Here is a 13,380-nt window from a genome sequence, read left to right on the forward strand (position 1 = left end):
ATATGTCCAGTTCAATGGTAAGCTGCTGCAATTGTCTTGCCGATGCTGAGCTGTAAACGCCACTCACGCAGGTAGGCTGCCAAGGTGTCCATGTCCTGGTTAAGGCTGGCCTGCATCTGCTCCCATGTTTGTCGTCTCGTCATAATGGCCAGGTCTTCAGCATAACCATATTTCTGGGATGTTTTTTTCTGGTAGGTCGTGGATGTAGATATTGAATAACATCGGTGCGAGGACAGAACCCTGCGGAACACCATTCCTCAGCCTTCTAAGCCTGCTGCATTGCCGTCACTGGTCTTTAAGGTGAAGCTGCGGTTCGTCACCATCTCAATGATGAACTTCACCATGTGCCGGTCAGGAATGATCTTTAATAGCTTTAGGTGAAGTCCGCGGTGCCAAACGGTGTCATAAGCAGCTGTGAGATTAAGCAACACTACTCCAGCCTTCTGTTTTTATTGAAAGCTGTCCTCAATGTCTTGGGTGAGCAGTGCCACCTGGTCAACCGTTGACCGACCGCGCCGGAAGCCGGCTTGTTCCTGTGGGAGTTGAGGGTCCACTATTGGCTTGATACGATTATAGATCAGTCTCTCCATGATTTTGAATGGGACGGAAAGCAGTGAGAGAAGATGACGACAGCCTTCACGTGGCCTCCTCCGTAAGTAGCAAGAAATGGTGCAAGACCAGCTTGCGAAACTAATGTCACCAACCAGTCATCATCATCATCTAGCTGGCAGGCCGAGGTGCAAGAGACCAAAGGGACCTGGTGCGTCCAGGTCAGGACGAGTGACCATCCCGACCATCGAGTACCAAGGTCTGTCGGTGTTCCAACTTAATGTAGAGGGCCTTACCACTGCCAAAATGGAAGTCATCTACCATCTCGTTGACTCCCACAAAGTAGCAGCCATCCTTCTCCAGGAGACACACTGTGACAGTGATAACATCCTCAAACTGCCTGGTTTCCAGCTCGCTGGGTCTACCTATAGCAAACAGCATGGACTTGCAACCTTTGTAAGGAACAACCTTAGTTGGACAGCCACTGGCCAATCTCCACCAGGCTCGAGTATCGAATGGCTGTCCACTAAGGTGCAGACCACAACAGTTGTCAATGTCTACAAGCCCCCACCATCAATGCTGACCATGGCATCACTTCCACCGGCACCTGCTCCCGCCATCTATGCAGGGGACTTTAACTGCCAACACATAGACAGTCATACTACACCAAATGGAGAGACATTAAGCCAATGGGCCTCCAGTGCCAATGCGTTGCTGTTGTTTGACCCCAAAGAACCTCCAAGCTTCTTTTCAGCATGCTGGAACACCTACACCAACCCGGATTTGGCTTTCGCTGTGTGGCACACGGCTCAAAAGCCAGAGAGATGTGTCCTCGATACGTTCCCCCGCTCACACCACCGACCATCATAAAAGTCCCATCCCTGGTGCAGCCAGTTGCTGGGAAACCCGTCAGGAGATGGAACTTTCGTAAGGCAAACTGGCAGTTATTCACTGAGGAGACAGAAAAGACATCATCCTGTTTCCCAGAACCAGACAATGCCGATGTGGACGCTGGGTATGCAGCCTACTGTAGAGTACTCCTTGGGGCAGCAAGGAAAACCATCCCCCGTGGCTTTAACACAAACTACATCCCGGGCTGGGATGGAGAATGTAGCCACCTCCTGCATGTCCACATAATATGAATCCACATAATATGAACACTTTGCATAATAATCTCTGCCTACAACCTTGCCCACGGGAGAAACAAAAACTATGACCTGGCCACAACATCATATCACGCTGGGTTTTCAGTTTGTGTTGTTTTCACTACCAAAGGATGAAGATATATGAAGAATCAGTGGTTAAATTTACTTTTTCACGGAGGGATTTACTAGATGTTTGGCTGTGAAGAATCAGTGGTTAAAATCACTTTTTCATGGAGGGATTTACTAGACGTTTGGCTGTGAAGAATCAGTGGTTAAAATAAATTTTTTCAAGGAGGGATTTACTCGCCGTATGGTTGTGAAGAATCAGTGGTTAAAATTACTTTTTCACGGAGGGATTTACTAAACGTTTGCTGTGAAGAATCAGTGGTTAAAATTACTTTTTCACAGAGGGATTTACTAGATGTTTGGCAGTTTTCAGTAGGCCTACCCACTTTATCTAAAACAACATGCATCTCCTAACCACAACCTGTAAGTATGATTATAGCTACATGCTTGCTTAAATGAGTGTAAACATTTTTAATGTCTGTCGTCGTTTTTATAACTTGGACTAATGATGAATGGTGTGTATTGATGTTGTTGTTTAAACTCTTAATATATTGTCAGAGAGTCACGTTAGCAAGCGGCTAACGCATGTGCACTAACTTAAGTGTTTACAATTTTGCTATGGTTCAGTTAGCTTACATACTTGCTTAAATTAGATTTTTAAAAAATGTATGTCATCATTTTTATTTCTTGGATTAATGATGAATGATGTTGTTGTTTAAACTCTTAATATACTGTCAGAGATCACATTAGCAAGCGGCTAATGCTTCTGCACTTACGGTTTTGCTATGACCTGGTAAGCTTACATAAATGCTTAAATGAGTGTAAAAACGTTGGTTTCTGTCATCGTTTTTATTGCTTGAAATAATGATGAATGATGTGTATTGATGTCGATAATGTCTTCTCAGTAAATCATGTTAGCACTAGGTCAATACATATTGCACTATTGTTGGGCTGTGCCACTGATCTGTGCGGAAGACTGTGTCAGTTGACCAATCAGAGCAGAGTAGGCTGCTGAAAGGTGGGGTTTAGGCAGACTGAGTCGTTGAACGACTTCACACAAACCGTTAGGGGATCTCTGGGAAATAGGGCAATTTTAAATGTATATTTTGAGAAAATTACAGTGTTTTTTCACCTTGCACCTGTTGTCCGGGACTTATAAACAGTGATAGGATGCTTAAAATTGGCATCTTACTGGCTCTTTAATATTATTAACAGAGATTGTGTGTTTTGTCACACAACACTTTAATTGCCGATTTTAACTAAGTTTGTCTGAGCAGTAAATTCAGCATTTCTGATAAAACAGGACCTTTGGACCCAAAACATCCACCTGTGTCCCAACCCCCAAAGTGCCTGCTGTTGACCTCACATGGACACACACACACACACACATACATATGATGGGCTCTCCGGGGTCTAGGACCCCATTTGCCTGTCAGGCCCTTCCCCCATCAGGTAGAGAAGGGGGTTCTTCACTGGAACTCTCCATACTCCCTTCCACAGCAGTAGCCATCTGTAAGCAATCTGTCTGCTTTACCCATCTCCCCAGTTCCTCAGCCTATCTCTGATTGATTGCCTCAAAAGGAGTCCTACAGCACAACTTGTGGACACCGCATGTCCTTGTACCCATCCCATCATGATTTAATTACATGGCACATTAGCCTGTCACAGCTTACTGTACTCAGCGTGCACTAAAATGTCTTACGCACCATATATTGTTGTTATGCTCTCCAACTGATCCTTTATTCCGCACAGCAGCGATTTGCATAAAGCACCAATGATTTGTGGGATAATGTCAAACGTCCCAACCTCAAAGGCTAAATGAATCAGAATAGACAAGGAAGTACAAGACGATGAAGAAGAATAATACATCACCCGTAGGGGAAGGATCTGCTTTCCACATGACTTTAGAAGAGGAGTACAAACACTCCCTCTTCACCTCAAAATCTACATTTACATGCTCACACACACACACACACACACACACACACACACACACACACACACACACACACACACACACACACACACACACACACACACACACACACACACACATATTTTGAATAAATCCAGTGCATCTTGGGAGCTGACATTAACGTATCATCCTGAATGTGCTTTGTGTTTTGTACATCTGGAGAAGCTTTGCAAAGACCTTTTTTCCACTACCCAAAGTTTGTCCTGTATCTTTTGAAAATGTCCTTTTTGTCGTGTGTGTGTGTGTGTGATCTACTTGCAGACAAGATCTTGGATGCATGTACATGTGGATATGTATGCATGTTGCATAAAACCTCATGAATTCTGGCGTCTTGTTACTGTATTGTTGATGGTATAGACAAGCTAGCTTACTCGCCAACCAATTTACCAATCCTGTCTGTCCTCCAGTAGGTCGTCTGGTTTGAAGACAGAAAGTTCCAGAAGATGAGGCAGTTGCACAAAACTCTTTGGAAAAGCATCTGTTCACTGCTGGAAGAGTGAAGGATTCAGAGTAATAATTGAGAGGTTCCTCGAGAAAAACACAAGATGAAAAATCAAGGAGCCCAAATATTTGCACTTTCTCTACCCGTTGTTAGACATTGAGTCATTGTTTGTGTTTTATTAAAGGTTTTGTTAATATGACAAAAAATGTATATGTCAGAAAACACAGACTTCATGAATAACCTGCTACCACCCAGTCAGTATTATATAATTTTGTTTGATAACACATTTTTAAATGACAAATTCAAAAATGTAAAAATTCAATTTAAAATGAATATTAAGGTTTGAAATTAAGTTGTAGAGTAATCCCTCTGCTTGCAGTTTTGTCAATGTCCACTCAGCCAGTTTATTTACCCTTTTGTTATCCTTAGCAACCGAGCTAATGGAGCATTGAGGCTGAACAAGAAATGAAGCAAAATCGTTTCTGTTAACAAACATTAGCCAGACCTGCACTTTAGGACAACGGTAATATTCACCTAACTATCACCTAAAAGTTAGCAGTAAGTTTCACATGGTTCGTTCTGAAGTTAGAGGTCAAAAAGTCTAGCATGCTAAATTAGTTTTGTAAATGTCACAAACACTTTGCTAACCTTCAGTGTCATGCAATGCATTATTAAGTAAGAACAACTTGTGTCAACAACTGCAAGAAGATCTATTAGTTTGTTATTCTTTAATCCCTAATTGACAAACCTTATAGACTGGGAAAATTCATGATCAGTGGTCTATTTATGATCTCTAAAATATATATATGAGGAGCTCAGATGCAAAAGCCTCTAAACGCCACCTCTGTCAAAAAGGAGACGATGATATTAACCGGCCTCAGGTCATACAGAAACAGTGTTGGGGAAAGTTACTTTTAAAAGTAATGCATTACAATATTAAGTTACTCCCCAAAAAAGTAACTAATTGCGTTACTTAGTTACTTTTCATGGAAAGTAATGCTTACATTACTTTTAAGTTACTTTTGCGTTACTTTTTCTTACTTGGCTGAGGCTTGATCTCTTTCAGGCCTTGCAGGTGTGTTTTATAATCGCAAAAATGTGAAGCTCTGGCCTGCCGTCTCTGTTTCTGACTCAAACTGTTCCCACGCAGGCGCACAGGGTGCGTAATTCTACGTTAATATGTTCAGTTTAATTCAGTACATTATTTTATTTTTAAATAAAATTGATTAAACTGTAAAGTAACTCACATTACTTTTTTTAAAGTAACTCGAATATTAATGTGTACATTTATAAAGTAATGCGTTACTTTACTTGCTACTTCAGAAAAGTAATATTATTATGTAATGCGTGTTACTTGTAATGCGTTACTCCCAACACTGTTCAGAAATACCAGAATCTATTAATAATTAATTTATCATTATCTTCTGATAAGAAAAAATATTTACAAGAAAACATATCAGGTGCACTTATAAAAAGGGTTTTGCATCTGAACTCTTCATATATTGGTAGCATTAATAAAAAAATACTGTCCTATTCCATATTTTCTAACCCAGGTGTAGCCATGTACTGTAGCAACTCCTTTACAAGACACTAAACATAAAGTGCCATAGTTTTATAATAATACCATGATACTTTTTGAAGTACCTGGTCTATACCATAGAAATACTGTGGTATCTATAGATTCATTCATTTGTGCCACAGTATGTTTCAAATAATCATGGTATTGCATGGCACATGGCATCTCATCCAATAACATCACTGTACCATGGTAGCACAGTACTTTTTGTGATGGTATAGGGATTCATTTTCTTCTCTGGCTAAAGGAGGATTTTAACCAGAGAAGGATGTTGAGGTAACATTTCAAGTAATGACATTTTACATAGTTGTAAAAACTATTTCGCACACCTTTACACTTTGGGTTTATGTCCTGTTAGACACATGTTACATAAGTATTTTATTTAGCAATGTTTTTTTTCTCTGTCAGCTAATCAATTGTGTAGTTGCTGCAAGGGCAAAAGAAAAAAATAAGAAGTAAAGACATGACAGATTGTGAAAGACATGAATCAAGGTTAAAGTTAAGGTGTTTACCCATCATTCAGTGAATCTTGGAAATTATTTTTTCATCCGTTTAAACAAACAAACAAACAGAAAAATAGAGACATACAGTACATATATTCACTCCTAACCTTGATGAAATGATCTTTCTAATTTAGAAAGGATGTTGTGTGTTGCTCTTTATGTTTGGTCATGTAGCCAATGCTTGTATGTTACCAGTGTATGGGATAAAATGTGTGTGTATGTGTGTTTGGGGGGGGGTATATGTGGTTTACGGGGACATGAATAGTGTATAATGACACACTCTAAAAATGACTTATTTTTGACCATAATGGTAAATATTAAACAGAACACGTGCTGGGTTAAAAATTACCCAATGTTGGGTTGATGTCATGCAACTATGTGGTATAATAACCCAGCAGTTGGGTTAAAACAACCTAGCATTGGGTCAATTTTAACCCAGCTGTCTGTTTATTCCAATATTTACCCATTATGGGTCAAAAAATAACCCAGCCATTTTTAGAGTGCATGTTTATGCTATAAACATGCTTTACAGGGACACAGGAAGTGTCCCCATAAACTGAACAGCTACAAAAACAGACTAAATGGTAGTTTTTCATAGATAGTTGGGTTAGGGGAATAAAATATACAGTTTGTACAGTATAAAATGTATTGCGTCTATGGAATTGTCCCTGTAAACCACATATGCCAACATGTGTGTGTGTTACTGTGTTTATGTGTGAGTTTATTATTGTTGCCTTTTTTCCTACAGACATATGCTTGGAAGCCATTACTCTGGCTCAAGAAGTAAAAGTGTCAAGTTGTAAATATTTATCATATGTGATTTTGGTATCTTCACCAAGTCTTAATACAATGTTTAGAAAATTCTGAAGTCAATTTCAACATCAGTTTGAATATATTTTAGGGTAAAGTTTGTAAGTAGCCTTTTGCTCACATCATAACATTGCTGTTTGTAAGTCACAATGTAAAATGAAAGCCAGTGACAATACACATTTAAAAAATCATTTCTAATTGTGTCACCTTTGTCTTTTTATTCACATAAAACATTGTATTTTGCTCCAAATTTTAGTTTGAATCAAAACCTTTGCACAAAGGAAAAACATCTTGCAGAGTTTTTATAATACAATTGTAAGGCTTTAACATACAGTATTTTATTAATTAATTGCATGTGAATGTCATTATTTTTTTAAACATTAATAACAGATATTTTTTCTGTTCTGTATGATTTTTAAAAAGCCTAGCAGAGTGCTGTTTACCTCTGTTTTTATTCATCAAAACTATTTTTCATCAAATCTGAACATTCTTTGTGTAGTGAAGGAACAAGTGAAATTTCACCCATGGGAGGATCATGTTATTTCGATCCATGCATTTCTTATTTTGGTGCAGTTGAGAAATGTTTCTCTTCTACTAATGATATGACTGCTATTGCATAAATATATGACCTTCTTATTACACATAAGCTTTAGATCTTAGATTACTATTAAATGTTTTCATTTACTGGTAGCCCTGATTAAAAGTAATTTGTGATAGCTTTGGTCATTCAACCATTAAATTATCTGACGTCAAAAGTCACGAGAAAGCATCTGACACTTGTAATAACCCTTAAAAAAAATTCTTACTTTTCAGCTTTTTTCACAATTCATTTCCCACTATCCTTTAACAGTATACAAATGAAGAGTTTCGTTGCAAAACGAGATAACCACCGTTTTTTTAATTGTTCAGAAATCTTGTTTTTTGGTTGTGCATTCCAATTCATTTCAATTCAACTGCAGTTGTTTTGTTTTGATTTAAATCTTCATAAACAAAATAATAACATGATAACATAATAATAAACATGTTTTCACAAAAATCGTCCCCTTGGAATTATAAGGTTCTATCTGCGTTCTGAGCAGTTTTGAGATATTGAGCTTCAAAGTTTTTGCATTACATATAGGAAAACTTACATGGGGAAGAAGTTTCTTTCAAACATGAAAATAACAGGGACCCTAAATGTATTCTAAATATACAATATCAAAATCCTCTCAAATTTCTAAATGTGGATTTTTGGAAGGGGTCAAATGCAGATAGAACCTTCTAATTCTAAAACAACACTTTTCGCTAAGAATTATAAGGTTCTATCTGCCAAAACATTATTTAAACATTAAATATAAAATTAATGTTGTAACAATTTTTTAACATGTGTTAGAAAGTAACATTTTAATCCTTTCTATGACATTTTATATTTTTATTTTTAGCACTTTTATCTCTAAGAGTCTGATTTTACATTGCTCATTTACAACATTGCTCCTTCCCTCTTCTGCCTCAGTTTCTCTACCATCCTCCTGTATATGTCGGGTTCATTACAAAATAGACAATTTTGTTTTAGCATGTTATACCATTCCCTACTGAAAAATCCACATAAGACCAGCACAAGCCGGTGAGCTGGCTTGAGCTGGTCTCAAAACTTGGTTTAGCAGGTCTCCCAGCTTGGTTTTAGCAGGTTTGCTGGTGTAGTAGCTGGTCTAGCTGTGTTTTGGTCACTTTTTAAGCTGGTCTAGCTGGACTTAGCTACTACCATCTTAAACCAGCTAAAACCAGCTACCAGCTTATGCTGGTCTTTGCTGGATTTTTCAGTAGGATTAAGCAGCTACAGGCTACAATCATTCTGAAATCATTGTAATAATGAGGTAACTCTGCTTTAGTAATCTTTCTCATGTTTACATTTTGACATTACAATCATAACTTACTGTAAACACACTTTTTTTGGGTAGGATGGGTCAGATAGTTTTTTCTGTATTTTTTATCTTAGTGCTTGCCTCTTAATATCAGGAACTAAGAAGCTAGCATTGCTGGCTAGTGTGGTGTCTAACTATGAAAACAATCTCCTCAGCAAGACCTAAAAAAACTGTCCCTACTGAAAAATCCAGCAAAGACCAGCATAAGCTGGTAGCTGGTTTTAGCTGGTTTAAGGTGGCAGTAGCTGGTGTAAGCTGGTCCAACCAGCCTGGCAAAGCTGGTCAAGCTGGTGGGTCAGCTGGTCTTCCAGCATGACCAGATAAGTCCAGCTAGACCAACTTAAAAAGTGACCAAAACACAGCTAGACCAGCTTAAAAAGTGACCAAAACACAGCTAGACCAGCTTAAAAAGTGACCAAAAACACAGCTAGACTAGATTAAAAAGTGACCAAAACACAGCTAGACCAGCTTAAAAAAATGACCAAAACACAGCTAGACCAGCTCAAAAAGTGACCAAAACACAGCTAGACCAGCTTAAAAAGTGACCAAAACACAGCTAGACCAGTTTAAAAAGTGACCAAAACACAGCTTGACCAGCTTAAAAAAGTGACCAAAACACAGCTAGACCAGCTCAAAAAGCGACCAAAACACAGCCAGACCAGCTTGCCACACCAGCAATACCAGCAAAAACCAAGCTGGGAGACCAGCCAAAACCATCTCACCAGCATAAGCTGGATTTTACAGTAGGGTGAACTTGCCTATAATTCGGGCTGTCGATCTTAAGGTTTCTTCAAAACCTTGCGTTGCGTGCCATAATCCTCACAGATATTGTGTGTCTGTGATTTTTCCTATCGTCAAGGACAAAGCCGGCAACACCACATATAGGAACAGTTTCACAGACAGGGATTAGACTAGTCCTAGAATAAAGCTGTCCAAACTGAAAACAACTTGCACTGACATATCTTAAAATACATCAGTGCCCTTTGTTTAGCCTCAAAATGCACACAAGTAATACTTTTAGTAAGACATGTTTGTTAAATATTTTCTAATGAAACTAAGTTCTAGTTCTGGCTTAAACTAATCCCTGTCTGAGAAACCACCCCATAAAGTTGATCCTGATTGGTCCCCTTCTGTGCATTTGAAGTGCTGATTAGCTCACGCAGATAGAACCTTATAGAGCCACGTTAGAGTTCGATTTTGTAGATAGAACCTTTTTGTTTTTTTTAATAAAACGTCCCAAAATGTACAAAACTTAAAATAAAACATCACATAATGTAAATAAGTTGTCACAGAGTAAGAATATGCGAATAACTCAATTTTGACAAAAATGTTAGATAGAACCTTATAATTCCAAGGGGACGAAATGTTAAAAAATGGATTTATCTCGTTTTGCAACGAAACTCTTAAAATATACAGAGTAAATGTAATTTAATGGCTAACATTCTTTTAAAAAAATCTAAAACTGAATATGTAAATAACTGTTATGAGAGTAGTGTGTTTTGGATACAACTTCAGTCAAGTAAACATAGTCATTCACAGCTGCCGCCCATTTTCTCTTTTACGCCCACCTGAAACTAAGGTCTGTGGCCCCCTGAAGTATTTCCAGACCTTTGCTGGGACCTCATCATGTTTTAAACGTTTCAAATTGTTTGACCAAACTGGAACGGCCGTAATCACAGCCAATCAAACGAGAGAGCCAATCTGGATGGGCTCACAGATTACAGTTAATATCACAGATAGACAGAAGGAGCCTCAAAAGCAAAGTGATTAAGTCTGGAATTGGCCTAAACTAGTGCCATTCCAACGTGGCCTTTCCGGCTGCAGTAAAGGCAGGGCCACATGTTCGGAATGTATGGAACGACAATGAAAGCAAGAACTTCTATAAAAGTGGCAACTCTCCTTTTCCAGGTGCACAACTAATCAGATGTGTAGAGATACATATCGAACAAGGACAATAGACCTAAAACATAGAGGATGTGAGATCATTTTTAAAATGCAGCGGTGCATTAAGGTAAAGGTTTTATCTTCTTAGAAGCATGAAGATAAGTTCTGAGGTGTCAGAGGTGAGGTCAATGATTTTGGCGAGGGTGGCAAGATGAAATAAGGGTTTTAAAGCAGCTGCGATACATGTGTCTGACGCTGACACATGTGGCATTTGACTTTCACTGTGAAGTTCAAAAGAATTTTATAACGACGCAGCTGCTTAGGGATGTGTACATGAGAGAGTGTGCATGTGCTCAGAGGAGGCAGATAATGGATTTCCATTGTTTAAAAAAAGACAAAAAAATGCTGGTTATATAAAATTGCATCAAATGTACTTAATTAATTTATCATGTTTAAAATAAAGTGTTATAGATGTGTTCAGGTAATGAAGGAAAAAAAGGCCCTTTGCTTACCTTCAGACTTATTGGTCACTTAGTCCAGAATGTCCTCACATTTGGATGAACAGCATGATTTTGAAAGTATGGGATAATAATTATTATTGTGACCTTTTTCGTTTGAAAAAAAATATTATTTTTAAGCTAACATTGACTTATTACTGATTAGAAGAAGAAATGATAACTATCCAAACAGTGTAACTTTAATAAAATTGCATAATAATTAATTAAATTAATTAAAGGTTTAGTCCTCAGTAATGACTTATTATGGCTTTGCACCCACTAACCCAATTTAAAATTACATGGTCATTATTTGGGGCCAAGACTGTGATTTTGAGAGGCAAAACAAATGTTTATGTAAAAAACTAAATTAACAAACACTACTAAAATATGACACTGTAAAAACTCATTGTTGCGCTTACATTTTTAAGTATAATCAATTTGAAATTACAACTAATTTCAACTTTCTTAGTAAGAGTTGAAATAACTGTTTATAATTAGAAGAAAGTTTAATTTTGTTTTAAAGTATTACAGGGTACTCATTTTTAGAAAATCACATCCAGATTTTTTAAAAAAAGGATCACTGGAAGTCAATTTTATTGTAGGCCTAAGCTAATAAGATTCAATCCAAATGGTGTGATTCACTGGTTTCATTCGTAGTGTGAAATAAGGATCTTAAGCAACTCTGCACGTGTACAAATCTCTGTAATCCATTACAAACCACATTAGAGCTCTTGGAGGGCAGTCATTTAGACGATAATACCCTTAATAGTTCATGAAAATACCATGTGAAATTGGAAGGGGCATGTTAGTTCTTGTAGTGTGAGCCATTTGTGTATAATACCCTGCTGGTTGTCTGGAGCAGCACCTGCCTAACAGGTCATGCTCTTCAGGGCCAGGGGTCACCTGCCAGGAGGCCTAGGCTAGGGTCAAAGGTTACATCCCAGACAGGCATGTGTGATTGAGGACACAGCTGGGTTAATCGTGGCAGGTGTCTGTCCCTTTTAATGCCTCATCCCAGACTGTTCATAATGGAATACAGCATACTGCTTACTGAACACTTTACAAAATTCTCCTAATATATTTGTTTTAAACAGCAATGTTTCACTTTTTTTAACCAATTTTATATTTAAAATGACTTAAATCTTAACATTTGTGGTCAAACTAGAATTGGACAACCTGATCTTAAAGGAATTTACATGAAGTGAATCATACAAAAGCATTGTAATTATAAGGATGAAGCATAAATTGAACCCCATTCCTAACCCCGCCCCTAAACCCAACATCACTGGGAAGAAAGCAAATTGTCAACACAGTCTCATGGCAATTCATATGTATTTCACGAGGTGGCTAATTTCTATACATTTTATATTTAAAAACAATGTTCGATTTGTTTGTACGGATTCATACAAATTAACCACATTGTAAAATATGTACCACCATGAGATTGAGTTGATATTTTAATATCTAGCCCAGCATGCTGTACATTTGAGCAAATGTTTTATGCTTACAAAAACTTGGATACTGTCAATACTGCAGAAATTCTTTATAAATAGTATGAGAAGTATAATATTCAAACTTAAACATAGCCTTACTGTCAGTTATTGCATAATATTTTATCAGACACAAATCATTACTAAAGACTACTAGGATCTTACACTTCTTTGTATTCAGATTTGACACATCTGTATTTTATTTGGTGTTCAAGTTCAAACAATTGTAATTGCTAAGATTTTTATTATTATTATTATTATTATTATTATTCTGGCGTAATACTGATTGTGCAGACCAAACGGTAAAGTCTACAGACATGAATTTTGGCCTAATGGTAGGTCTCAGTTTTGGGAGAGGTTGACAGAATATCCCCCTGATTGGCCAATGGGGGGCACTACAGCGATGGCCAAAGTTTTGGTCCTCAATACTCTTACAATTTATGTCCAAATATCAAGTGCCTTACATTAATTGGAATCTTTGACCCAAGCCGAACAAAACATATCTCAGATTTTATTTCGGTCATTAAAAATGTTCTGCCATT

General features: G+C 37.7%; 1 protein-coding gene across 9 annotated transcripts in view; it reads left to right on the forward strand.

The window, feature by feature from the left end:
• Positions 1-7,257, forward strand: part of LOC129417322 (SPARC-related modular calcium-binding protein 1) — an 89,946-nt gene extending 82,689 nt beyond the window's left edge. For 6 of the 9 annotated variants that reach the window (XM_055171905.2, XM_055171904.2, XM_055171908.2 and 3 more), the window contains one exon: positions 4,143-7,257. In XM_055171905.2, coding sequence (XP_055027880.2) covers positions 4,143-4,159 — 17 coding nt within the window. In that variant the 3' untranslated portion in view covers positions 4,160-7,257. The remainder of the gene's footprint in view (positions 1-4,142) is intronic. The other 3 variants (XM_055171907.2, XM_055171906.2, XM_055171911.2) reach the window with 1 other exon arrangement.
• Positions 7,258-13,380: the final 6,123 nt, after the last annotated feature.

The sequence above is a fragment of the Misgurnus anguillicaudatus genome, chromosome 7 (genome assembly GCF_027580225.2).
Source record: "Misgurnus anguillicaudatus chromosome 7, ASM2758022v2, whole genome shotgun sequence".
Taxonomy (NCBI): domain Eukaryota; kingdom Metazoa; phylum Chordata; class Actinopteri; order Cypriniformes; family Cobitidae; genus Misgurnus; species Misgurnus anguillicaudatus.